A 25,186-nucleotide genomic window follows, 5' to 3' on the forward strand; every position below is an offset into this window, starting at 1 on the left:
TTTTATTTTATCTGCAGCCTCTTTAATTTGAAGGGGGGGGGGGGCAAAAAACCCCCAAAAAACATATCCCTTGCAGGGAACATTGGAAAGACATTTTTGAACTGAAGTTTCCAGGTCTGAACTTAAAATTGGGCTAGGCTACGCATTATAATGTCTACTGTAGATATTCTGGAAGAATCATCAAAATCTGTTTTAAGCCATGACCTTTCTAGTAGTGAACAAGTTCTTATAACTGCTGAAATTTGATTTAGAGGAAGGTATTGATCAAAGCCTGACAGTTGGTAAAGATTTGAAATAGATGGACAGGTAAAACTGATAGTCTTGTGAGAAGCACTGAGGACTGGAATATGCACTTGACACAAGAGTCCAATGTTCTGGCCCCCTCTGTCTGGGAAAGCAGAAGAACATGAATGTGAGCTGCGTGAAAACTTGAGGGCAGATTCCACGACTAGAGAATGGTGTTGAAGCTGAGCTCTTATCATATCCTAGACATATCTGAATTCTGTACATTGTGTATTTTCCAAGGAGCTAAATAAAGAGTGTCCTTTATGACTTTGTATAAAGGTAATTTAATGCACTCTTTTGGTGATGTTTCAAAGTCAAGGAGTTCAAAACAAGGTTCCTCCTGCCTCATCAGTCTCAGGTGGAGATGTGGAGTTGAAGGGGAAGAAAGGTTTCAGAGGATATACCATAGGACTCTTCCACTGAATAGTCTGGCAAATGTTCACTTGAGTAGATAGGAATGTCAGAGTCAGATTGTTCAAAATATCGTTTTCTAGGTACATCCAGGGTGTGTGTCAAGAAGAGAATGCATCAAAGTGAAACAAAGGGATAATTCCTCCTTCGAGGATGATGGATGCATCGAGTGGATCCTTGTTGGTTCTGATGCTCAACACAGAGAACGAGTACACAATCCTGTCCTCAATCAACGCTTCAATGCATCCTTGGGCTGGGTGAGGTTGGCATGGAAGCCTTTAAAATCTATGAAACTGCCTGCAGTAGCCTGGAAAACTCCTGTCTGAGCATAGCCCATATATCCTCCTAGAGTCAGTGCCAGTACTGGAAGACAGCATCACTGAAGCAGTCTTCTTTACTGGTTGGTGTGGCATGGGACTCCTCAATGCTGAGGTACACCTCTACAGAGAGATCTTCTAGATGGATGGATAATGATCTTCCAGGCATTGATGCTTACTATGTGTATATGTTTGTGAGGACACCATGGTGCCTGGAAGGGAAAAGTTTGTGATTCCTTGCTTTCTTACATGCGACTAGAGAATGACACGGGGACAAATTTGTCCCCCTAGGAACTCAATTTCCCCATCCCTGTGAGTTTTGTTGTTGTCCCATTCCTGTAAGCTCTGCCTTAACCGCCCAAGCCTCGAACACTTATGATTTTAAAGTGTTTGAGGCTTCTGCAGATGGGGACAGAGTTAGCAGGGACAGGAAAATGAGTTCCTGTGGGGACAGGGAAAAATTTGTCCCCGTGTCATTCTCTACATGCAATGACTTTCAATGCCCAAAGCATCAATGATAAAGTAGAGTTATGATGCTACAAGGATCCCGATACTAGATGCTCCCAATGCCGTGTCAATGCAGTTGGTGCCAAAGTCACTGCTGGAGTCCCCAGCCATGCTCAACATCAATGCCAACACGGTAACAAAAAAATTCTAGAACTGAAATTTTGCATGCGGAAGCACATGACATAGTCAACGTCCCTATGTTCAGGACCTAGACACTGAACACACCAGTTATGCATATCGGAGCCTGAAATGGTTCTATTGCATCAAGAGCATTTCTTAAAAGCTGCTTGATACCAATTTTGACATGGAGGGGAAAACAGCCAATGCAAATTCAAAGGGCTCAATGGTCCAGGGCTCAAGTAAAAAAGAGACCGAAAATGATCAATGCTCTGAGGGAGAAAAAAAGGGTTAAAAACACAAAAGTTAACAAAAATAAACCAAAGTTGATAAGATAAAAGAAACATGATAAAATGAAGCAATATATGAAGAAGAAAAATAATGGGAAGGCATCAAAAACTTGAAAATGTTTTGAAATGCTGAGGAGAAAGCACTGAAGACACAGCTTCTCAGCTCAGCGGAAAACAAAGAATTGAAGATCCCACAAGCTAATTCAGGCGGGAAGGCACCAGCACACACGCAGTATGAAGACTGCCTTAAAAAATGTAAGGTGACAATGCACTTGGTTCCGTAGATTATGTCTCCCACGTGTGAGAATATGCTGCCTTCCTGTCCTTGGAGAAAGAGTTAAACCACTATCCCTAAATAATGTTACCCAAAATACATCAAATTTATATCACCCAGATCACGTGAATTTTCAATAAGTCTTCAAATAGAAAACATTATATTTAAAAACAAAATTGTTTTAAAAATATGTGCTCAGATCAAGATGCCTAAACCAAAAAAAAAAAAAAAAAAAGTGAGCGTCTAACCCATCACTGCACATGCAGTCCACAGCTGTTCTACACCAGGTGTGCCGCAAGATGCAGACAAGGAGAGGCGCCAGCTGACTGCTTACAGGACGTGCCTCTCAGGGCGAAAGCTACATCCTGATATTCAGTCAGCCGACGCCTCTCCTCACCTTCTGCAGCACCCTCCACCGGTGGTAATAGAAGGCTCAGGACATCTGCACTTTTCCAGGCGCCCTCTAGCCCCAGCCACAAGATTAATGTGCTGCACCTTAGTTTGCAATATACTGTTCTACACTATATACAAATGTCCCAATAAACTATCAAACTTATCTTGATCTATTCTTGATGCAATGACCAACTGTTTCTTCGGTCATCCTAGTCCACCACAGTGCAATATCACGATATTTAGGCACCGGGATCCGAGCACATATATTTTTTTAAAATGCTTTTCAAAACAGGTGTGTTTTTATATCTATTTTAAGATTTATTGAAAATTCATATGATCTTGACAATATAAATTGTTAGAAATAGAGGGTGTCAGTTAAGCAAATGGAAAACATGCTTAAACACTGAGAAGAACCAAGTTCAGAGTCTCCAGGTCCTTTGGTTCAATGTTGTCTACATCTTCTGCAGGCATTTAGAAAAAGGATTCTAACATATAAAGTGTATAAGCTTAGAACATAAGAATGCCGCTGCTGGGTCAGACCAGTGGTCCATCGTGCCCAGCAGTCCGCTCCCGCAGCGGCCCTTAGGTCAAAGACCAGTGCCCTAACTGAGACTAGCCTTACCTGTGTACGTTCCGGTTCAGCAGGAACTTGTCTAACTTTGTCTTGAATCCCTGGAGGGTGTTTTCCCCTACGACAGCCTAAGGAAGAGCGTTCCAATTTTCTACCACTGGGTGAAGAAAAACTTCCTTACATTCGTACGGAATCTATCCCCTTTTAACTTTAGAGAGTGTCCTCTTGTTCTCTCTACCTTGGAGAGAGTGAACAACCTGTCTTTATCTACTTAATCTATTCTCTTCATTATCTTGAATGTTTCGATCATGTCCCCTCTCAGTCTCCTCTTTTCAAGGGAGAAGAGGCCCAGATTCTCTAATTTCTCACTGTACGGCAACTCCTCCAGCCCCTAAACCAATTTAGTCGCTCTTCTCTGGACCGTTTCGAGTAGTACTGTGTCCTTCTTCAAGTATGTTAACCAGTGCTGGATGCAGTATTCCAGGTGGGGAGCGTACCATGGCCCAGTACAGCAGCATGATAACCTCCTCCAATCTGTTCGTGATTCCCTTCTTAATCATTCCTAGCATTCTGTTCGCCCTTTTCGCCACCTACTGCGCATTGTGCCGAAGGCTTCATCGACTTGTCGACCAGTATGCCCAAGTCTCTTTCTTGGGGGGGTCTCTTCAAGTACTGCACCTGACATCCTATATTCGTGTATAAGATTTTTGTTACCAACATGCATCTTCTTACACTTATCCACGTTAAACCTCATTTGCCATGTCGCAGCCCAATTTTTGAGCGTGTTTATGTCAATGTTGCAGGTCTGTGTCTTCACTATTCTGAATAACTTTGTATTGTCTGCAAATTTAATCACCTCGCTTGTCATCCCAATTTCCAGGTCATTTATAAATGTTGAAGAGCACAGGTCCAAGCACCGAACCCTGCGGTACTCCACTCACGACGCTTTTCCAGTCCGAGTATTGTCCATTTACCCCCACTCTGTTTCCTATCCGTCAACCAGTTTTTAATCTACATGAGTATTTCACCCTCGATTCCATGGCTCGCAATTTTTCAAAGTAGTCGTTCATGCAGGACCTTGTCTAACACCTTCTGAAAATCCAGATAAACAATGTCGACCGGGTCACCCTTGTCTATCTGTCTGTTAACTCCCTCGAAGAACTGCAGCAAGTGCGTCAAGCAAGATCTTCCTTTGCTGAAGCCGTGCTGGCTGGTCCTCATCAAACTGTGTCCGTCAAGGTGGTCGATGATGTGGTCTTTTATCAATGCCTCTACCATCTTTCCTGGTACCGAGGTCAGACTCACCGATCTGTAGTTTCCCGGATCTCCCCTTGAACCTTTCTTGAAGATCAGTGTAGCATTCGCCACTTTTCAGTCTTCCAGGTATCCTTCCTGATTTGATCGACAGATTGGCTATTAGTTGAAGCAGTTCAGCTATAACCTCTTTCAGTTCCTTGATTACCCTCAGATGGATGCCATCCAATCCAGGGGATTTATCATATTTAAGCCTATCAATACCTCTTCTAGACTGACCATCAACCCAGTCAGTTTCTCATCTTCGTTTCCTGCGTATAGCCTGTCAACTTCCGGTATGTTGTGTATATTCCTCTTCGGTAAATAGAGATGCAAAAAATGTGTTCAGTTTATCGGCGATGGCTTTGTCCTCCTTTATTCCATGGTCATCCAATGGCCCCACCGCTTCCTTCGCGGGTCGTTTCCCCTTAATATATCGAAAGATCGGCTTGAATTTTTTTGCCTCCTTGGCTATTTTTTCCTCGTAGTCTATTTTGGCCCCTTTTACTGCCAGTAAAATAGCCTAAAAATGCATATGCACAATTTTAAAATTTACCTGATCTGTTCCGTCTGTACAATTCCCTCTTTATGGCTCTCCAGTCGAGCAGCCAAGCGCTCCTTGTCACGCCGCACACACTCTTCATCCTGAAAGAATAATGGAAATGTACACAAATCAGGCTTGGCAATTCCTCATACAATGTTAGTTTATTGGCTCTACAAAGGTTCCTTCAACTATTAGTTAATTCAATAGCTTCCCTGTAATCTTCTGGAAATGACCAGAATCTCTTCCTTTTGTAATCCGCCTAGAACCGCAAGATATTGGTGGAATAATTTTGACTGTACATTCTATGCTTTAACATACAGTAGCAGGGTATTGTGCATTACAGTTAATTAGGACTTGTCACCAGTGTCCCACTCATCTACACACCAATGCAAGAGACCAGAAATGTACAAGAGTAATCAAAAAGTAAAGGCAAAAAGCACAGTTACTTACCGTAACAGGTGTTATCCAGGGACAGCAGGCAGATATTCTTGACTGATGGGTGACGGCACCGACGGAGCCCCGGTACGGACAATTTTAGAGTGATCTCACTCTAAGAACTTTTAGAAAGTTCTAGCTCGGCCGCACCGCGCACGCGCGAGTGCCTTCCCGCCCGACAGAGGCGCGCGGTCCCTCAGTTAGTATAAGCCAGCTAAGAAGCCAACCCGGGGAGGTGGGTGGGACGCAAGAATATCTGCCTGCTGTCCCTGGATAACACCTGTTACGGTAAGTAACTGTGCTTTATCCCAGGACAAGCAGGCAGCTATTCTTGACTGATGGGTGACCTCCAAGCTAACAAAAAGAGGGATGGAGGGAAGGTTGGCCATTAGGAAAACAAATTTTGCAAAACAGATTGGCCGAAGTGACCATCCCTTCTGGAGAATGTATCCAGACAATAATGAGATGTAAAAGTGTGAACTGAGGACCAAGTAGCAGCCTTGCAGATTTCCTCAATAGGAGTGGAACGGAGGAAAGCTACAGATGCTGCCATTGCTCTGACTTTATGGGCTGTGACAGAACCTTCCAGTGTCAGTCCGGTCTGAGCATAACAGAATGAAATGCACGCTGCAAGCCAATTAGACAACGTACGTTTAGAAACAGGACGTCCCAATTTATTCGGATCAAAGGACAGAAAGAGTTGGGGAACTGATCTGTGGGGTTTCGTACGCTCCAGATAGTAAGCAAGAGCCCTTTTACAATCCAAAGTATGCAGAGCTTGTTCCCCAGAATGAGAATGAGGTTTTGGAAAGAAAACAGGTAAAACAATGGATTGGTTGAGATGAAATTCAGAAACAACCTTGGGGAGAAACTTTGGATGTGTACGCAGAACCACCTTGTCATGGTGAAAAACCGTAAAAGGTGGATCTGCAACCAGTGCATGAAGCTCACTGACCCTCCTGGCAGAGGTAATGGCAATAAGAAAAAGTACCTTCCAAGTGAGAAATTTGAAAGGAGAGGTAGCTAAAGGTTCAAAAGGAGGTTTCATTAAAGCGGAAAGAACCACATTGAGATCCCAGATAACCGGAGGGGCTTTAAGAGGTGGTTTCACATTGAAAAGCCCACGCATGAACCTGGATACCAGGGGATGAGCTGAAAGAAGTTTTCCATGGACTGGCTCATGAAAAGCTGCAATGGCACTGAGGTGGACCCTGATGGAAGAGGACTTCAGGCCAGAATCAGACAAAGAAAGAAGATAATCCAACAACGTCTCCACCGCTAGGGAAGTGGGATCAAGATGATGAAGAAGACACCAGGAAGAAAACCTCGTCCACTTTTGATGGTAACATTGTAGAGTGGCTGGTTTCCTGGAGGCATCCAGAATGGAACGAACGGGCTGAGACAAAAGAGTATCAGTCGAGTTCAGCCCGAGAGATACCAAGCCATCAGGTGTAGAGACTGGAGGTTGGGATGCAGAAGGGTTCCCTGCTGTTGCGTAAGCAGAGAAGGAAACAGAGGAAGAAGAAAAGGTTCCCTGGAACTGAGTTGAAGTAGAAGGGAGAACCAATGTTGCCTGGGCCACCTCGGAGCAATCAGAATCATGGTGGCTCGTTCCCTCTTGAGCTTGAACAAGGTTCTCAACATGAGAGGTAGAGGAGGGAAGGCGTACAGGAACAGATTCGTCCAGTCGAGGAGAAAAGCATCTGCTGTGAGACGGTGTGGAGAGTAAAGTCTTGAGCAGAAACGGGGCAGCTGGTGATTGTGAGGAGCTGCAAAGAGGTCTATCTGAGGAGTGCCCCATTGAGTGAAGATAGACTGTAGAGTTACAGGGTCGAGTGTCCACTCGTGAGGCTGGAGAATTCTGCTGAGTTTGTCCGCTAATGAATTCTGTTTCCCCTGAATGTAAATAGCTTTCAGGAAGAGATGATGATCTATGGCCCAATTCCAGATCTTCTGGGCTTCCTGGCATAACAGGCGAGAGCCTGTCCCACCCTGTTTGTTGATGTAGTACATCGCAACCTGATTGTCTGTGCACAACAGAAGGACCTGAGGAAAGAGAAGGTGTTGAAAGGCCTTGAGGGCGTAAAACATCGCTCTGAGTTCCAGGAAATTGATTTGATGCTTCTTTTCCTGGGCTGACCAAAGACCCTGAGTCTGGAACTCGTTCAAGTGAGCTCCCCATGCGTACAGAGAGGCGTCGGTGGTGATGACTAGTTGATGAGGAGGCTGATGGAACAGAAGACCTCTGGATAGATTTGAGGATACCAACCACCATTGCAGAGACTGACGAAGAGATGATGTCACAGATATGTGTCGTGAGCAAGAGTCCGACGCTTGGGACCACTGGGTCGCAAGGGTCCATTGAGGAGTGCGCAGGTGAAGACGGGCATGAGGTGTGACATGAACTGTGGATGCCATGTGTCCCAAGAGCACCATCATTTGTCTTGCTGAGATGGACGGCAGAGGAAGTACCTGGTGACATAGAGACTGAAGGGTCTGAAGCCGATTGGATGGCAGGAAAGCTCTCATGAGGAGTGTGTCCAGGATCGCTCCAATGAATTGAAGTCTCTGAGTGGGAATGATATGAGATTTGGGTAGATTGATCTCGAATCCCAGAAGTTGCAGAAACTGGATGGTTTGGTTGGTGGCCAGAAGGACCGCTTGGGCAGAAGTGTCTTTGATCAACCAATCGTCCAGGTAAGGAAATACCTGCAGGTGGTGAGAGCGCAGAAAAGCCGCCACCACAATGAGACATTTGGTGAATACCCTTGGAGATGAGGCAAGACCGAAGGGCAGCACCTTGTACTGGTAATGACAATGATTGATCATGAATCGGAGATATGGTCTTGAGGTTACATTGATCGGTATGTGAGTGTAAGCCTCTTTGAGATCGAGGGAGCATAGCCAGTCGTTTTGATTTAGAAGGGGATAAAGTATGGCTAAAGAAAGCATCTTGAATTTTTCTTTTACTAGATGAATGTTGAGATCGCGAAGGTCCAGGATGGGTCTGAGATCTCCTGTCTTTTTGGGAACTAGAAAGTAACGGGAGTAGAATCCCTGCCCCTTTTGATCTAGAGGAACTTCCTCTATAGCGTTCAGAAGGAGGAGGGATTGGACCTCCTGAATAAGGAGGGCTGATTGAGGACTGTTCAAAGCAGACTCTTTTGGCAGGCTTTGAGGTGGGAGAGTCTGAAAGTTGAGAGAGTAGCCGTGGCGGATGATGTTGAGGACCCATTGGTCCGAAGTGATTACTTCCCACCGGCTGAAGAACAGAGAAAGTCGACCTCCTATTGGTTGAGGCAGGAGAACAGGAACAGGGATACTGGCTATACTGCGGAGAATGAAGTCAAAAGGGCTGTGACTTCTGCTGAGGAGGTTGTTTCGCAGGTTGCTGCTGTTGCTGCTGTCGGGGAGGCTGACGTTGCTGTTGCCTCTGACGTCGAGGTTGTTGAGCAGTGGTAGGCAATGGACGGGCTGTGAAACGGCGTTGATAAGCCGATTGCTGCCTGTATGGTCTCGGTGGAGGAGGCTTCTTTTTATTCTTGAGCAGGGTATCCCAGCGCGTCTCATGAGCCGAGAGCTTTTGGGTGGTAGAGTCCATGGAATCCCCAAAGAGCTCATCCCCTAGGCATGGGGCGTTGGCTAACCGATCTTGATGGTTAACATCAAGCTCGGATACCCGAAGCCAGGCCAAACGGCGCATAGCCACCGACATAGCTGTCGCTCTGGATGTAAGTTCAAAGGTGTCATATATGGACCTAACCATAAACTTACGAAGTTGGAATAGAGACGACAAGCAGGAGTGAAAAGATGGATGTTTTCTTGAAGGAAGATACTTCTCGAAGGAAGCCATGGTGGTAAGGAGATGCTTTAAATAAAAAGAAAAATGAAAAGCATAATTACTAGCTCTATTTGCTAACATAGCGTTTTGGTAGAGCCTCTTACCGAATTTATCCATGGCCCTTCCTTCTCTGCCAGGAGGGACAGATGCATATACACTGGCTCCTGAAGTCTTTTTAAGGGTGGATTCGACAAATAAGGATTCGTGTGGAAGTTGAGGCTTGTCGAACCCAGGAATGGGAATTACCTTGTATAGAGAATCCAGTTTACGTGGGGCCCCTGGAACAGTTAAAGGAGTCTCTAAATTTTTATAGAAAGTTTCCCTCAAGATGTCATGAAGGGGAAGCTTCAAAAATTCCTTTGGAGGCTGATCAAAATCAAGGGCATCCAAAAAAGCTTTAGACTTTTTGGATTCAGCCTCCAAAGGAATGGACAAAGACTCACACATCTCTTTCAAGAAATTGGAGAAAGAGGAAGTGGTCTGCTTGGAGGATGGGTCAGGGAGAGCCGAATCCTCCTCCTCTGAGGAACATTCTCCTTCAGAAAGAAAGGGTTCCTCTGAGTCCCCCCACAGATCAGGGTCTCTGACATGGGAAGAATGGTCCCGAGACTCAGGTGTCGATGTTTGCATGTGTCGGGTTTTGCGTACCGACTTACCCGACCTCATCGATACCGAGTCAGGCGAAGTTATCGGTCGCACCGGTGCCGAAGTCTGTACCGATTGATGGTGAGCTGTCGGCTCCGGTGCAAGGACTGGCATCGATACCGATGAAGTTAGGTGAAGCGGTACCGAGACAGTAGAAGCAGGTAAGACAGGTTCGACAACCGGTACCGACACGGGTTGATGTACAACCGGTACCGATGGCTCGGTGCGGACTGGCACCGGAAGGTTCGGTGTCATTATAGCAGGAAGGAGTCGTTCTAATTGCTCCTTAAGCTGCACATGAAGGATGGCCGTAATGCGGTCATCGAGGGATGGCACCGGTACCGCTTTTTTCTTCTGCGGTACCTGCGGTGCCGCTCTACGCCCCGGAGATGAGGAGCCCGATGTCGAGGGACTCACCTCAATAGGGGCGGAGCGCTTCCGCTGGCGTCTAACCGGCGGCAGGACTGGGCTCACTGCACTCGAGGCCGGAAGACGTTCCAGCGGGGAAGGCTTCTTAGCCGGCTTACCTGACTGTTGGGATGCCGGTGTGGAATCACGCGGCGTCGAAGACGAGGGTGCCGACTGAAGCGGTGCCGAAGCCGGAGTCGAAGGAACGGGGTCGGACATCTCGGCACCGAATAACAAACGCTGTTGAATTAAGCGATTTTTTAATGTTCTTTTCTTTAAAGTAGCACAGCGGGTGCAAGAAGAGGCCTGATGCTCAGGACCCAAACACTGCAAGCACCAGTTGTGTGGGTCCGTGAGAGATATAGGCCTAGCACACCGCTGGCACTTTTTAAAACCCGGTTGAGGGGGCATGAAAGGGAAAACGGCTTCCGCCAAATCGAAGGCCGAGGCTTCGATGGTGGCAGAAGGCCCCGCCGGGGAAAAACCGAAATTGAAGAAAAAAGAAGTTTTTTTTTTTTTTTTTTTTTACCAAAATAAAAGTAAAGTAATAAAAGAAAGTAATAAAGTCAAAAGTTTACGCGAGCGGGAAGGCAAGTTATAAAAAAATTTCAACAGCCGTTGAAAACGCGTCTTCTTAGCTCCGCGGAAACTAAGAAACTGAGGGACCGCGCGCCTCTGTCGGGCGGGAAGGCACTCGCGCGTGCGCGGTGCGGCCGAGCTAGAACTTTCTAAAAGTTCTTAGAGTGAGATCACTCTAAAATTGTCCGTACCGGGGCTCCGTCGGTGCCGTCACCCATCAGTCAAGAATAGCTGCCTGCTTGTCCTGGGATAATACATTTAACGGCTCTAATTGAAGTAACTGAGCAATTGAACATATCACTCTTCCACATAGTCCCCATGCAAGACAACGCATTTGTTATCATTCAACTAGCTTCTGCATTCCTGCAGAGAATGAAAAATTATATTTTACCTGCTAATTTTCTTTAGACGCAGCAGATGAATCCAGAAACAAATGGGATAGCACACATCTACCAATAGGTGGAGATTAATTCCCAAAAACTTTTTTCCCATAACCCAAAGTAAATTGAAAACAACTACCAATCATAACAAGAACATGAACACCTGGAGCCTGGCGTGTTCAGTTTTACTGCATGGCAGCTTCTGTATCCCGCGTTTATAGGGCTTCTAAAACATCCTTAAAAACACAAAGTTGCTTGAGCTCAATGTTGAAGAGCCCATTACTATTCTGGCCAAATTTAAGAGGAACTCATCCTAGAAAAGGATCACTTGACCAATCAGAGGTGTGATCAAAACATTAAAGGAAAGTACACCAGTTGTATGAGATATGTACATCTATTGGTCAACTGTTCGCTACGGATTTTACATAAAACTTTGTATACAGTGATGTGAGAGAGTTTCTTCCTCCTGGATTTCCCCTATTATTGCAAATATAGATACAGATATATCTTACAATAAAATGATTTCTGACCTTTAAATTGCTTCATTTATTTAAGGAGCAAAGATATCCAACACCCATATTGTCCATGTGAAAAAGTAACAAATGTACCAAGTTTGGCTACAATAATTGCAATCAATCACTTCCTGTAATTTGTAATCAGTCTTTCACATCACTGTTAAGCAATCTTAGCCCTCTCTTCTTTGCGGAACTGCTTTAAATTTAGACACAAATGGTCCCCTCGCACTTTAATTTAGACACATTTATAGGTTTCTCTTCTGTTCTGTCATTGCATCTCTTTTGGGTTCAAGCCAGAACTTTGGCTGAACCAATCCAAAAATAAATTTTATTCCCCTCAGCCATTCAGAAGTAGACTTTTGTTATTTTTAGATCAGTGGTTCTTAACCCCGGGACCCCCAGACAGTTGGCTTTTCAAGATATCCCTCATGAATATGCACGAGGCAGATTTGCATATAATGGAAGTAGCAGGCATGCAAATCTGCGTCGTGCATATTCATGAGGGATATCTTGAAAACCTGACTGGCTAGGGGTCCCCCAGGACAAGGTTTAAGAATTGCTTTAGATCATTGTCTCGATGCATTACCTAATTATGCTTCAGCTCATAGAGATGACCAGACATTCTCCTTAAGAATTTTCTGTTTCTTCAATAATGACAAGTATTCCAGATCTTGTTGTAGTAAAGTATTCTCACACCATCACATTATCACCAGCATGTTTGATGTTCTTATTGTAGAATGCCGTATTTGTTTTATGCCAGATATAATGAACTTGTGTTGACCAAAGAGTTTAAATTTTGACTTGCGTCTTTAAAACATTAGTCCAAAAAGCTTAGGAGGATCATCGCCTTACTCTTGGATGGTAGCAGTTTCTGTCTTTTTTATTATTATTATGATGGAGTCATGATCACTGTTTTACCTGATGCTAGGGAGGCCTGGAGTTCTTTGAATGTTCTTCTAGGATGTTTTGTGATTTTCAGATGAGTTATTGCTGTACCTTTGGAGTCATTATGGCAAGCCAGCCACTGCTCCAAGTCTTCTCCATTTGGTTCTATGTCCCAGAACTTCGTATTCCTTTCTAAATGGATATACTTTAATAATTTTTTCTCCTCATCTCTTCTGAAATTTCCTCTGATCATAGCAGTGTTCTTGTACAGGACTTTGTGGCGACTACTTCACCCTCATGGTGAGGTTTAGAGTCAACAGGGCTGGCTGCAATCAAGCCTGGCTATGTTCAGTCTGCTGAACCTAATCGAGTAAATTTTGTCAGTCAGTTGAGACAATTTTTCACATGGATGATATGGGCTGCATAAATTAAGTAATAATAATTTAAACTTAAGAAAGTTATCTAGGTTCCTGAAGATACTATTCAGTGAAGCATATATGCAACAAGGGAAATGGGGGAAGAGACCTTTTCATATCATGTGCATACCCCCTCCGTCAACACAGAAATAGAGCTACTAGGGACAGAGGGAAGAGGAGAAGAGGCACCTCACAAAAGAAAGAACAAAGAAATGAATATACAATTACTCCTAAGAAACAGAGTGGGCCAAGGCATGCAAGACCACCCACAGGAAAATAAGTTTTTATCAGCAACTAAAGTTTGCACCGCTGCCATTTGTTCTAAATTAAGCAGCTGTGGTTAAGTTATAACAATGTAAAGAAATTTTTTTTAAAAAATTCAGCCTCTATCAAAATATAAGCCAGTCACTTGCATTACCTCAATTCTTGGCTTCTTTGCTTCTGCTAGTATTTCATCTGCAGCTCTTTTAACTGAAAAAAAATGAAAGAGAGGAGGCATTAAAAGGTTCTTATCTTAGAAAATGCATAAGAACAGCCTTAGTGGGTCAGACCAATTGTCCATAAAGCCCAGAAACCCAAACAACATTCCATGCCATTTCCCTCTTTGGTTTGCCTGGTATCTTGTCTGTATTCCTCTTTTGCCTTTATTTTTTCAGCCACTTCTTTGGAGACCCATATAAGTTTCCTTTATCTTGTTTTGCTTATTTTCCTTACGTAAAGAACTGTTACCATATTAATGGCTGCTTTCAGCTTGCACCACTGCCTTTCCATTTCTCCAGCGACTACCTATCCTGTCAGCTTTTTCTTCAGGTACTCCTCCCCCCCCCCCCCATTTTCTACAATCAGCATGTTGTAAACTATTGTGTCTCAAACTTTTTTAGCTCTGGCACACTAAACAAGAGCAAATGTTTTTCACGGTACATTATAAATGAAATTATAAAATTGCAAAAACAAAAAATTAAATTTGAGGTTTACTTCAAAGTTCTTTAAACTATTTTTGGGCAATTATAACAACGGTGAAACTAAAGTAGATAGAATTAACCTAAAACATGGCTCAATAGTCGACAACCATGCATTTCATCATCCATCATCTGCAGCCGTTCTCTCTTGTTCAATTTAATTTCTGTTAGAGCTGAAAATCCAAGTTCGCAAAGATAAGAAGAGCCAAACAGTAACAAAGCCTTGATTGATTTGTTGCTCAAGTTAGGATAACTACTGCATCAAAAATAACACTAAAATTACATGCCATTAGTTTTCAAGGACCAATCACCAATGATGCTTGTCCAAGCGGTTATATCCTTACGCAGACAGATGCTCATAACATTGACAGACTCTTGTGTACATAATGTATATATCATCTATTCTAGTGTATATTTATGAAGGGAATTTTAAAATAAAAGTAAAATTTTGGAATCTCTCATGGCACACCTGGAATCTCTTTGGGGCATACCATTGTACCGTGGAACACAGTTTAAGACACACTATTGTAAACCAAGTACTTTGATTTTTTGTGTCTAGTCCATTTTAGTTCTTTACTCCGGGGGAATTTTGTGCAAAAATTTTGAAAATTCTGCACAATTCCCCATTTTTGCCCAGAATGCTCCCATCCTAAGGCCTGACATTCCCTCCATTCCCCTCCTTAAGCTCCAGCCTTCCCTAGTTCCATCTCTCACTCCAACTGCAGTTCACTCTCCCTCAAACTCTCGGCAAGACCCCTAATGCTGCCCTCAAAGTCTTCTCATACATGCAATGCCAAAACCCTCATTCTTCCTCCCTCTCAGGAACCTCTTATTCTTCCTCCTGCCAGGCTCCTTTCCATACTTTCTCATTCTCTCCCCAGCATCATCGAATCTCTTCCGCAGCCTCCTATAAACACACCTGCAAGCTCAATCCCTCCTCACAATAGTGGCACTCTCTCTGCCCCCCTCTGAAAAATCCCATTGACACTGTAATCTTTCTTTTCCCCCTTGTTCTATCTTTCCAATGCCCACCTCTCTGCATGCCATATTTACCTTTCTCTGCCCATCCCCACCCCCAACCCATTGTACACTGGGAGCAGACGATACTGGCTCTCCCCTTCCCCTAGAGATCACAGACAAGCGCAGAAAGCAAACCACTGCGCACCAAGCCGCCACCTCCTCCTCCCTCGGCTGGCCCAGAACTGACTGTTCATGTAACCAAGGGACCCCCCCCCCCACACACACACAGTTTACACTAATACCCTTGTCCAAACCAGCAGAGGAGGCTGTTAAATCTCTAGCTATACACTGTGTGCTCTGGAGGTTTAAATCCTACCTTGCGTGGATCGCTGAAGACCAATTTCTAGAGGTGCACTTCTGTCAATGCTGGAAGATGTTGCTGAGAATTAGAAAATTGCAATTAAATAACAGAACACAAAAGCTAAATAAAGGGGGGGGGAAAACTATTCTTGGGGACAAAGGAAAAGCCATGGAATAGTCAGTATCTCACAAAGGCCAGGATTACTTTAACTGCACTTTGAAAATTTATTGATTAAAAAGCTCTCATGATCCTGAGAAAATCAAAAAGGACTCAAAAATATGTTCAACTAATTCAGTTTAAGCTAAATTAGCGGTACAGCCATTTGTTATTACAACTAAGATTTCTGCAATATGGTTTATTCAGAATGTTCTTAATATTTGCATAAAAGTTACAGGACAGAACAAATACACAGCAATATTTGGTACATAAACATAAGAGTTTTCAATAGAGGCAAAAATAACATTTAAATTATGCATGTTAAAAAATATTTTATTGACAGGTCTAGCCACATTATTGGAGTTCTTTTCTGGCTTTCTTTTGTTACAAATTGCCTTTTATTTTTTTTTACTGAAACCATCAATATTGAAGTTAGAAGCAACGTTTTGCCTATGTTATCCTTGTAAATGTTTAGTTGTCAGGTAGTCCGCTCAGCATTTATCTAAATCCCATTTAGTTGCTTCTAGTTCGCCTGATGTGTAAGGGGACTAGTGAGCCATAATATGAAGGAAGTTGCCACTATTATAATTGGGCCCTTTTTCCCTTTTCTTAGGGGTTCTTCTTGTTTAGTGGGCTAGTGAAAATGGATGATAACTTAATTGCAGAGCGACATATGTTTTGTAGACTCCCTTTTCTTTTCTGTAGTGTGTTTATATCATAAACTCACCTCCCTTTTATGAAGCCACACTAGGGTTTTTTTATTGCATGTTAGGAAGATAAAGCTCTGATACTCACTGAATTCCTACCGCAGTGGCCGACAAAAAACAAACAAACCCTTAACACAACATCATAAAGGGGGCCTTAATAAAAACAGAGTAACTGCCATGTTCTGAAAAGTTAGGTGGTATAATACATTTTAATAAACCATTTATAAGATTCTGTAAGGTACATATTATAGACTATTAATTACACCCCACCACTATAGGAATAGTTCTTTTTGCAATCAATTACTTTTACATTTTCAAAACTCAAAGAGATTCAAGATGTTTACATTGTCCTTTCCATGCCAGGCAGCTGAAATGTGTTATTCACTACTAATGGAAATCAGACATTTGGTTAATTTTATTTGTCTTTTAGTAATACCATGAAAACATGTGCTAAGCTTTCACGTGTGGGGGTTTTTTTTTTCATGATTTAAATTTCTAGGATAAACTTAGCCTCTTCGATTATAATCTGCACAGAATGTAATGCAATCTGATGTAAAATCACAATACCAAGCAACACTAAAACAAGGCAAAGAAGGTCTAGAATACACAAGATCAAGGGATCTTTCAAGTATAAATATATCAAATTTAAGAAACATCTTTTAGAAATTTAATGGTGTCTTAGAAGAAAAGCATACTGGGCATTATAACTGCATTCCTATTGGCTCAAATACTGGTCTTTGTACTGGCCAAGAAATGAATCAACTAACCATATTAGCCTTTATGACATATTAATTTAGTATTCATTTCATGCCTAACTTTGGATGCAAACATTTATGCCTGCGATTAGGTATGATGTTATAGAATAATGTCATGGAAGTTCCTAAATCCAGGGAATATCCCCGACCCCAACCATGCCCACACCTCTTTGGAGTGGGGTGCTATGAATTTTAAGCAGCGTTACTTGACTTCAGCAGTTTCCTTGCAGCGAATCCTTGATTGGTTTCACGTGTCTTAGGCAAGGCATTTTAGACTTTGGTTTAATTGCTTTTACGTTGGCGCCATCTACTGGGCTCTTCCTAACATACCCCTGAGGAAGGCTATTTCAGCCGAAACACGGACTGTGTTGGGGTCCAAGAAACAGAGAATTTAAAGACTTTTAGGCCTTGCTACGTATATATTTTTTGTATATGCTCTATGTGTTATATTTTTAATTAATAAATTGTTTGTTTTCATAGTTGGTTGATTGTGTCCCTTCCCCACTTCTTTTGATATTACACTTCCCACATGGGGTTGTTTTTTCCCTTTTCTTTTTTGGATAATGAATTTTAAGCACACGTTACAACATGCTATTTTGTAATGCCTAATTGCTGCCAACTAGGCACTATGTTACTGGAGATAATAAGCACTTAATTGACTGACTAAACATGGATCTAGGATCCATGCCCTAAATTGAGTGGGAGTCTGACTCATACACATGCAGTGCAGGACAGAGCATTTCTAAAAATGTTCATGATTAAAAAATATTCTGACAAATTAAAACCACTGTTCTTTCCTCAAAACAAAGAAAGAAAAATGAACTATGGATGAGATGGGAAATCAGCTTATTTATGCTGTTTTCTTTACTCTCTGTTTAATGGGCATTGAAGGAGAGGAAATGCGAGCTACTGATTTTTATTTGTATTTATTTATAACCTATCCTTACCCAGGGTAGGGTAAAAACAAATATCATAATCAAAAATATAACTGGAAGTATTTGCCCATATTTTAAAAAATTTTATAGTGCTGAATATAAATTTGGATATTTGGAAAACCAAAGTAGTAGGGAAGGGAGAGTTATCAACATGGGCTACTGTTAAGTCTGGTTACTTTCTCCCACTTTAGTAATGGTGTCCTTAAAATTTGGTGTAGGATGGGCAGGGGAGGGCATCAATGGCATCTCCACTAACTTGGAACATGAGGATGTTACTGGCCAGACTTTATGGTAGATATCCTGCAAACAGGATGTTTGGATAGGCTGGAGTGAGCATGGACGGCAACTTCAACATTTGGAACCTAGGACAATACCAGGTGGACTTTACAGTCTATGATCCAGAAATATCAATAAAAAGAAGTTAATTTAATCATGTATTTTTAATGGATATAACTAATGGGCAGACTGGTTGGACCATTCAGATCCGTCATTTACTATGCTGCTATGTAAAAGGCAACTGGTTTAGACAAATAAAGGGTGTGACAACACAGAGCTATACATATACGCTAATCCCAAATCAAGTTATTTTTTAAATCCCTTAATAAAGAAAGGACAGTTGTGTCCCTGTGGTATCATCTCTACATATGTATATTAAGAGTAAGCAGACTGTGGTAGCTTTTCCACAATTATTAAAACACATTTACCACATCAAAACCACATTTTGCAGGGTGCTTTTTGGGTTGGTTTGTTTTTTACATAAGGCATTTACATCTCTACCACACAAATCAAGTCTAGAACTAGAATCTGACTGTCCCAGACCCAGCAATAATCAGAGGCCACCTGAGTGCAATCAAAGAAAAATCATCCTAAAAACCGCTTTATGCTGCCAACTCAACTCTGCAAAAAAAATGCTTCATCTCAAAATAACTTTTAGAAGAAAATTTGTATCTATATTTGAGTATGCTTTTTAAAAAAAAAAAAAAAAAAAAATTATGCTTATTATCTGATGCTATGACATACATTGCACATTGCCCCAAACTTTTTCTAAAAAAAGACTCAGAACACAAGTAAACACTCACATGTTTCGCCATTTAGGTATGAAAGTAGATCTTTTCTATCAGGTCTTCTTACCACAGGAATATTTTCAGTCTGCAGAAAAATCCATAAATAATTAATCTCTTCCCCCCAACCATAAAACAAAAATCCCACCCTCTCAGCTTGGGCTCCCATATGTGTACACTACATGAGAACGAAGGCCATGAAACCCATGAAAGGACAAAGCGGCTTTCCTGATCAGAGAAGAAACAAGTATTTGAGTTATAGGTGCATCTCCATCAGAACAAAAGCTCCTTACATAGTCACCTGCATATATGGCAACTCTACAGTCACACTGGCAAGGACCACCCATGACATCCCAAACTCTGCAGCAACCTACTCCACACTGCACAGCACCCAGCTGTCTAAAAATTGACTCACCTAGAGCTCCGATCTGGAGAAAGGTGAGTAATTAAAACTAAATCCAAAACTTCAGGAACTACATGAATATAGAAAGGAAAAACTAATCTTAAAGTGTTAAGGAATGTTTTACATGAAGAATGTAATTGCTTTTCAATCTTGTATTTTGATTTCTATATGTTGGATTATGACTCTGTATTTCCTTAACAAGTTGTTATACTTTGATCATCAATAAAATAAAAAAATTAACTGGATCGTGATAACAAAAGTCCAACATTTGATGCTTAATAAAAGTAAAAGCCAGAAGGCAGAACAAAGTGACAATGTTCAGAGGATAACAAATTGAACCCAAAGACCCAGCACAGACCCATGTTTCAGCATGAATGTCCACTTCAAGTGTCAGTGTCCGACAGGTAGAAAACTAGGGTTGATGATCAAAAAAAAAAAAAGCCAGCCTCAATGATGGAAGTAGTAAATAAAATAATGGCATCCCTTGTGGGAAACCCTCACATGAAAAGCACTGTAAAGTTACACCTTCAGTATTAAGGGTGTGCGTAACAAAAGCTTAGCTAGGTGTTTATACAAGTATTTTCCAGCTTCTTGTATTTTTACATGTTTGTCTTGACTAGATTTTGAACAGAGACTGTCTCTTCTATGGTTTGATGCGCAATCTGTATTTATGGATTTTTTTTTAAGAATATTTTAATTTGTATTAATTAGTTAATTTTTATTATTGATATTTGATTGTCACAGAATTTTATGTTATATGGGGTGGGGGTAAGTTCTTTTTTCTCTCTCTTTCCTTGTCTATTTTTGAATGGAGTTCTTTTCTAAATTGCTTTGTAATATATATATTGTAAACCGCTTGGATCCTTTTTTGGCTATTATGCAGTATATAAAGTTTTTAATAAACAAACAAACAGTGCTGCTTATGTCTAATAGCGCAATAGAAATACGTAGCAGAAGTAGTAAATTTGTAGATACATATGATCTGCTTCCACAAAAGTTTCTAGGTGCGCACATGAAAACTGAACACATGTCATCAAAACAGAGCAGAACCTCCTACAGATGCCTGACAGCCTGCGCATAAACCTCTGCTTAGGTGAGGGACGTCCCGAAGCTGGCTAACAGGTACAACAAGGGATTGGCTTGTCAGCTGCTGATCTCAGTCTGCTGATTTTCCACAGAGGCAATGCTGACCCTGAGATTGGTAAACTCCGAGCATCGAAAATACCAAATATGAACTGAACAACACTAAGTATAGTAAAGAAAAAGGGACAACAGAAACACTCCTTCCACTCGCAGTGCAAAAGGGAAGAACTATAGATGGCAGTAGAGCTCTGTGAAGTAAGAGGGGCATAGGAAAAAACAAAAACACGGTATGGATTCCTTCTGCAGATGGCTCACGTCCATGGGGAGATAATCCGCTTGTCCAGAATCACACACCTATTGCACTGGATACAAGTTTATAGAATCATAAATGGGGTGGAACTGTTAACAAAGATACCAATTACGGTAAACAAAGATTAATTTGAAAAATAAACCTTAGCATTTATATTTTCCCAGGTGCTTAATTAAGCTGGAAGCTGTTGCCAGATGCGGTTATGAAGACTTAACGCTGCAGGGGTCAAGAGAGGTTTGGACAAATTCCTGGAGAGAAAAAAGTTCATAAAATAGGAAGACATGGGAGAGACATTTAACCCTGAAAATGAGGTATGAGAAACAGGATTTACTTTTGGGACCTGCAATGGACCTTAGTGTAACTTAGGCCCTCTTTTACTAAGGTGCGTTAGTCTATGGACACATTAGCGTTTAGAGGGGGTAAGTGAACATAAGAAAAAGTCCCACTAACAGGTAGGTAGTGATAAATTTATTTCATACTTAGCAACCAATGCATTGATGAAACCACAGTACTTTCTTTATCCAGTGGAAACCTGGATATCTACTTCTAGTTACACTATTGCAATACTATTTAGATATGGCTCTCTCATGTTAGTATTAGTGTTTTTTAGATCACATCTAGGCTACTTACTGGGGCATTGCTGTGTGATCATTTAGCGCTTTATCTATGTGCATTAACTGCCTGCCTATTTTTGTAGGATTAAGTTTAACATTTCACTTTTAGTTTGCAAGGCCTTGCCAAAATTATATTCCCATTTATCTTGTATTTTTTAAGATTTATATTGACAGGTGTGACTACACCCACCATTTGTAGATTCATTTTTTGGAAACCAGACATTCTGTTAAATCGATAAGTTAAACTTTAATGGAATAAATTGTCCAGTCAACTTAGGGGGTCTTTTATTACAGACTAACGCATGTTACCTGCCACAGCACCCATTTTCTTCCTAAGGGCCCTGTGGCAGATAACATGCACTAATCTTAGTAAAAGACCCCCTTAGACTCTGGACAGATGGCTACCTTCAAAAAGCAATTGAACACCCTCTTTTTACAGGTATTTTCTTAAGTGGTTGAGACATAAGCAAAGTATGTCTGGGGCTTTGCTACAGATTGTTTTTGGTTTTTCTTATCAAACTGATGTCGAGGTAGGTATTAGTCTTTCTATTTTAAGAAGATTTTATGATTGTGCATAGCCGATTGGTATTTTAGAAAGCTATGTTTTTGATTAAGAATGATTCTAGGCATTCATTGCGAGGGTTTTTTGTACTCTGCCTAGATATTCAATAGGTGTATAAGAAATTTAAAAAAACCCAAAAACTCACTATGAAGAAAAGAGAAAATGACAGAATCAGCAACAATAGCTAGAAGGAGGCAGAATGGCAGCAGCAGCACAAGTGGTTAGAAGGACAGCCAATGGCACCATCACTGGCAGACAGGAGATAGAGAGCAGAGAATGACATGGTGATAGAATTTGTCACCGTTCCCGTGGATAACTATGGGAAACCATCCCCATATCATTCTTTACAGAGAGAGGGAAGAATCAGAGTATGAATATGCACAATCACCAACCCTCAAGCATGCATTGAAGAATGCTGGTATAGAAGGACTGAGGTTGAATTTTTTTTTTTTAATTTAACTATTTATATACCACTTATAGTCTAAGTGGTTTACATTCAGGTACTCAAGCATTTTTCCCTATCTGTCCCGGTGGGCTCACACTCCATCCAATGTAACTGGGGCAATGAGGGATTAAGCGACTTGCCCAGGGTCACAAGGAGCAGCATGGGATTTAAACCCACAACCTCAGAGTGCTGAGGTTGTAGCTCTAACCACTGTGCCACACACTAAAGAAAGACACAGGATGGTTTCCCGCTGTTATCTACAGGGACGGTGACAAATTCTCTCAGTGTCATTCTCTAATAGTCTCCACCAAGGGTTCTCAACCCAATCCTCAGGCTTTCAAGATATGCAAGATTTTATGACTCCCCACAATGAATATGCATGAGAAATTCACCTGCACATCCTTCCCTGGAATGACAATCTCTCTCATGCATAATCATTATGGGTAATCTGAAAACCTGAATGGCTAGGTGTGTCCCGAGTACCGGGTTGAGAACCCCTGACTTTTATCAGCAATATTAAAAAGTCAAAGATGAGGGATAGCAGCAGCATTGGTAGACATCCTTATCCGACGACAGATATGGTCATTAACTGCAGGACTATAACTGAGAGCAGAAGGAAGGGTCAATGGCAACAAAATTGGTCAGAGAAGTGGGAAAAGGGCTTGTTACAGGCCCTATCAAGGAAGGCAGCCAGTGGCAGTATTTTTGCACTATGCTGGAAAAGAAGTTGGTGGTGGCAGAAACATCAGTGGATGAGAAGCAGCTAATAACGGTGGCAACAGAGAAAGAAGACATTGTTGTAGTACCAGGGATTCAAAGACAAAAAGTTTCTTGCTTGCAGTTCTTCTCCCCAAACCCCAGCTTCCAGCTTGGAGAGAAGGAACTAGCCAAGAGACCATAAGCAAGTCAATTCCTCATGCAAAGTTAGTACATCTTCTCCCCCTACAGAAACTACTACAGCTAGAAATTCCATGAGAAAGTGTGCCCTACCCAGGAAGCCCTTAATTTAGTAAGTAGACTAGTATCCCCCAATGTATTAAATAAAAGTGAAATAAATTAAACACATTAATGCTACTGTACTATAAGGAGCAACATTCCAGTCAGTCTCAGTTTGTCTCTCAATGCACATCTTATGGCAAAGATTACAACTGTGTCCTCCTCCTGCATAAAACTAAGGCACATTTCTATTTATAAAATTAAAGGTCTTGTACACTCCATTTGTGCTAAGACCATCTGGTAAAAAGCCACAAAATGGAAGAAAGGATAGGACATATCATCAAGTCAGAAATCCTGACCTAATCCTCTCTGTTGAGGGTTTTAACAAACACAAAAACTTATGCCTGCAAGGCTGAACACCTGCCATAAGCAAACCTTTGTGCTTGTGATAACAAAGGAGCTATACAAAACACACCTCTCCGCATTCATTCAGAGCAAAGTAAGGTACTTACAGCAGCACGTCGGACATAGACAGGATGAGAAAGATGAACATTATTCAGCAGGAACAAGATGGAATCTAAAGTGTAGTATTCCCGAGGCTGGCCCTCCTTCCCAGTCCTGAAAGATGACAAAAAAAAAATAAATAAAGGTTACGATGAACAAAGTTCATACTTGATGCTGTGATGATAATGAAACTGAGAAAGAATGGGAGCAGAATTTTGAAAATCCATAAGGAAGTGGAAGTGCACACTATCCTGTGGAGAAAGAGCAGAAGAAATGTGCTCTTATCACATCCAGGTCAAGATTGCAGAATTAAGCAACTCCAGAAGCTCCAAATATCAGGCTTCACAATAACAATTACACAGAATACCAACTTAGGGGTCCTTTTACTAAGGCGAAAGCATTTAGCGTGTGCTAATTTTTAGCTTGCGCTAAGACGCACTAGCGCTTCTTAGTAAAAGGACCCCTTAGTGGCCCAGACCATTTCCAGCATGAAGAGTTTGCAATTGGAGATATTTTCTGTAGAAATCCATGCTCCAAATCAGAGACAAGGTATATTAGAACGCTTACGAAATCTGATTGCAAGGGACAAACTGCCTACACTGTTGCAAACCCCAACAGTAATTTTACCCATGGAAATTGCACTAAAACAGGTGGTTTTATTTCTCTAGGAAGGGTTCAACAATTTGCATCCTTACTCCAAAAGTAGTTCCAGCTGAAGATACATGTTAACGTTATCACCCCTCCCCTAAATACACTCACAGAACACCCCTAAACAACGCAGGTTGTTCTCATGTTAAAGAGCCAGATGCCCCCTATATTGTGGCAAAACTGTGCAATTTCTTAAGCAAACTGTTTGACCTCCAGAAATAGCTTTGAATAGTATATCTCCTCTGATATACTGGGACCCAGCAATTCCATTCCATGTCACAAAGCATACAGAAACTTAAAGAGTTAAGAGCGAACTAAAGTTTCAGGTATTTCAAAGACACTTCGTGTGCTTTACCCAAGGATTTCATTTTCTTCTACTTCAAGAAAATGCTACCAAAAAGCAGGCAAATAAAATCCTCATCAATAAGTGCAGCAGGACTTAAGACCAAGGTCTTATTTGCCCTGGCTGCTTCCTCTTGCTCCCTTGTACTTAAGCACAACTCAAACTAAGTCTGGAATCTGGCAACAGATCACTTGTGATTTAGTAATTTTTCCTTAACTTACATCCATCTACTCATACCTGGTCTGATTATTGTAACGTGCACCATGCACAACAGCTTTTTCAGAAACCCTGTATCTGGCCACAAAATGTCAGCCTGAAATATTAGCTGTGTTTTCCTC

At 41.7% G+C, this 25,186-nt stretch overlaps 1 protein-coding gene across 1 annotated transcript in view; it reads right to left on the reverse strand.

Moving 5' to 3' along the window:
* CDC73 (cell division cycle 73) overlaps positions 1–25,186 on the reverse strand; it is a 160,669-nt gene that overhangs the window by 130,183 nt on the left and 5,300 nt on the right. Inside the window, exons 2-6 of the mRNA XM_033960855.1 lie at positions 23,866–23,971; positions 19,019–19,088; positions 15,402–15,464; positions 13,525–13,577; positions 5,015–5,103 (exon numbers count right to left, since the gene is read on the reverse strand). Coding sequence (XP_033816746.1) covers positions 5,015–5,103; positions 13,525–13,577; positions 15,402–15,464; positions 19,019–19,088; positions 23,866–23,971 — 381 coding nt within the window. The remainder of the gene's footprint in view (positions 1–5,014; positions 5,104–13,524; positions 13,578–15,401; positions 15,465–19,018; positions 19,089–23,865; positions 23,972–25,186) is intronic.

The sequence above is a fragment of the Geotrypetes seraphini genome, chromosome 10 (assembly GCF_902459505.1).
Source record: "Geotrypetes seraphini chromosome 10, aGeoSer1.1, whole genome shotgun sequence".
NCBI classification, from domain to species: domain Eukaryota; kingdom Metazoa; phylum Chordata; class Amphibia; order Gymnophiona; family Dermophiidae; genus Geotrypetes; species Geotrypetes seraphini.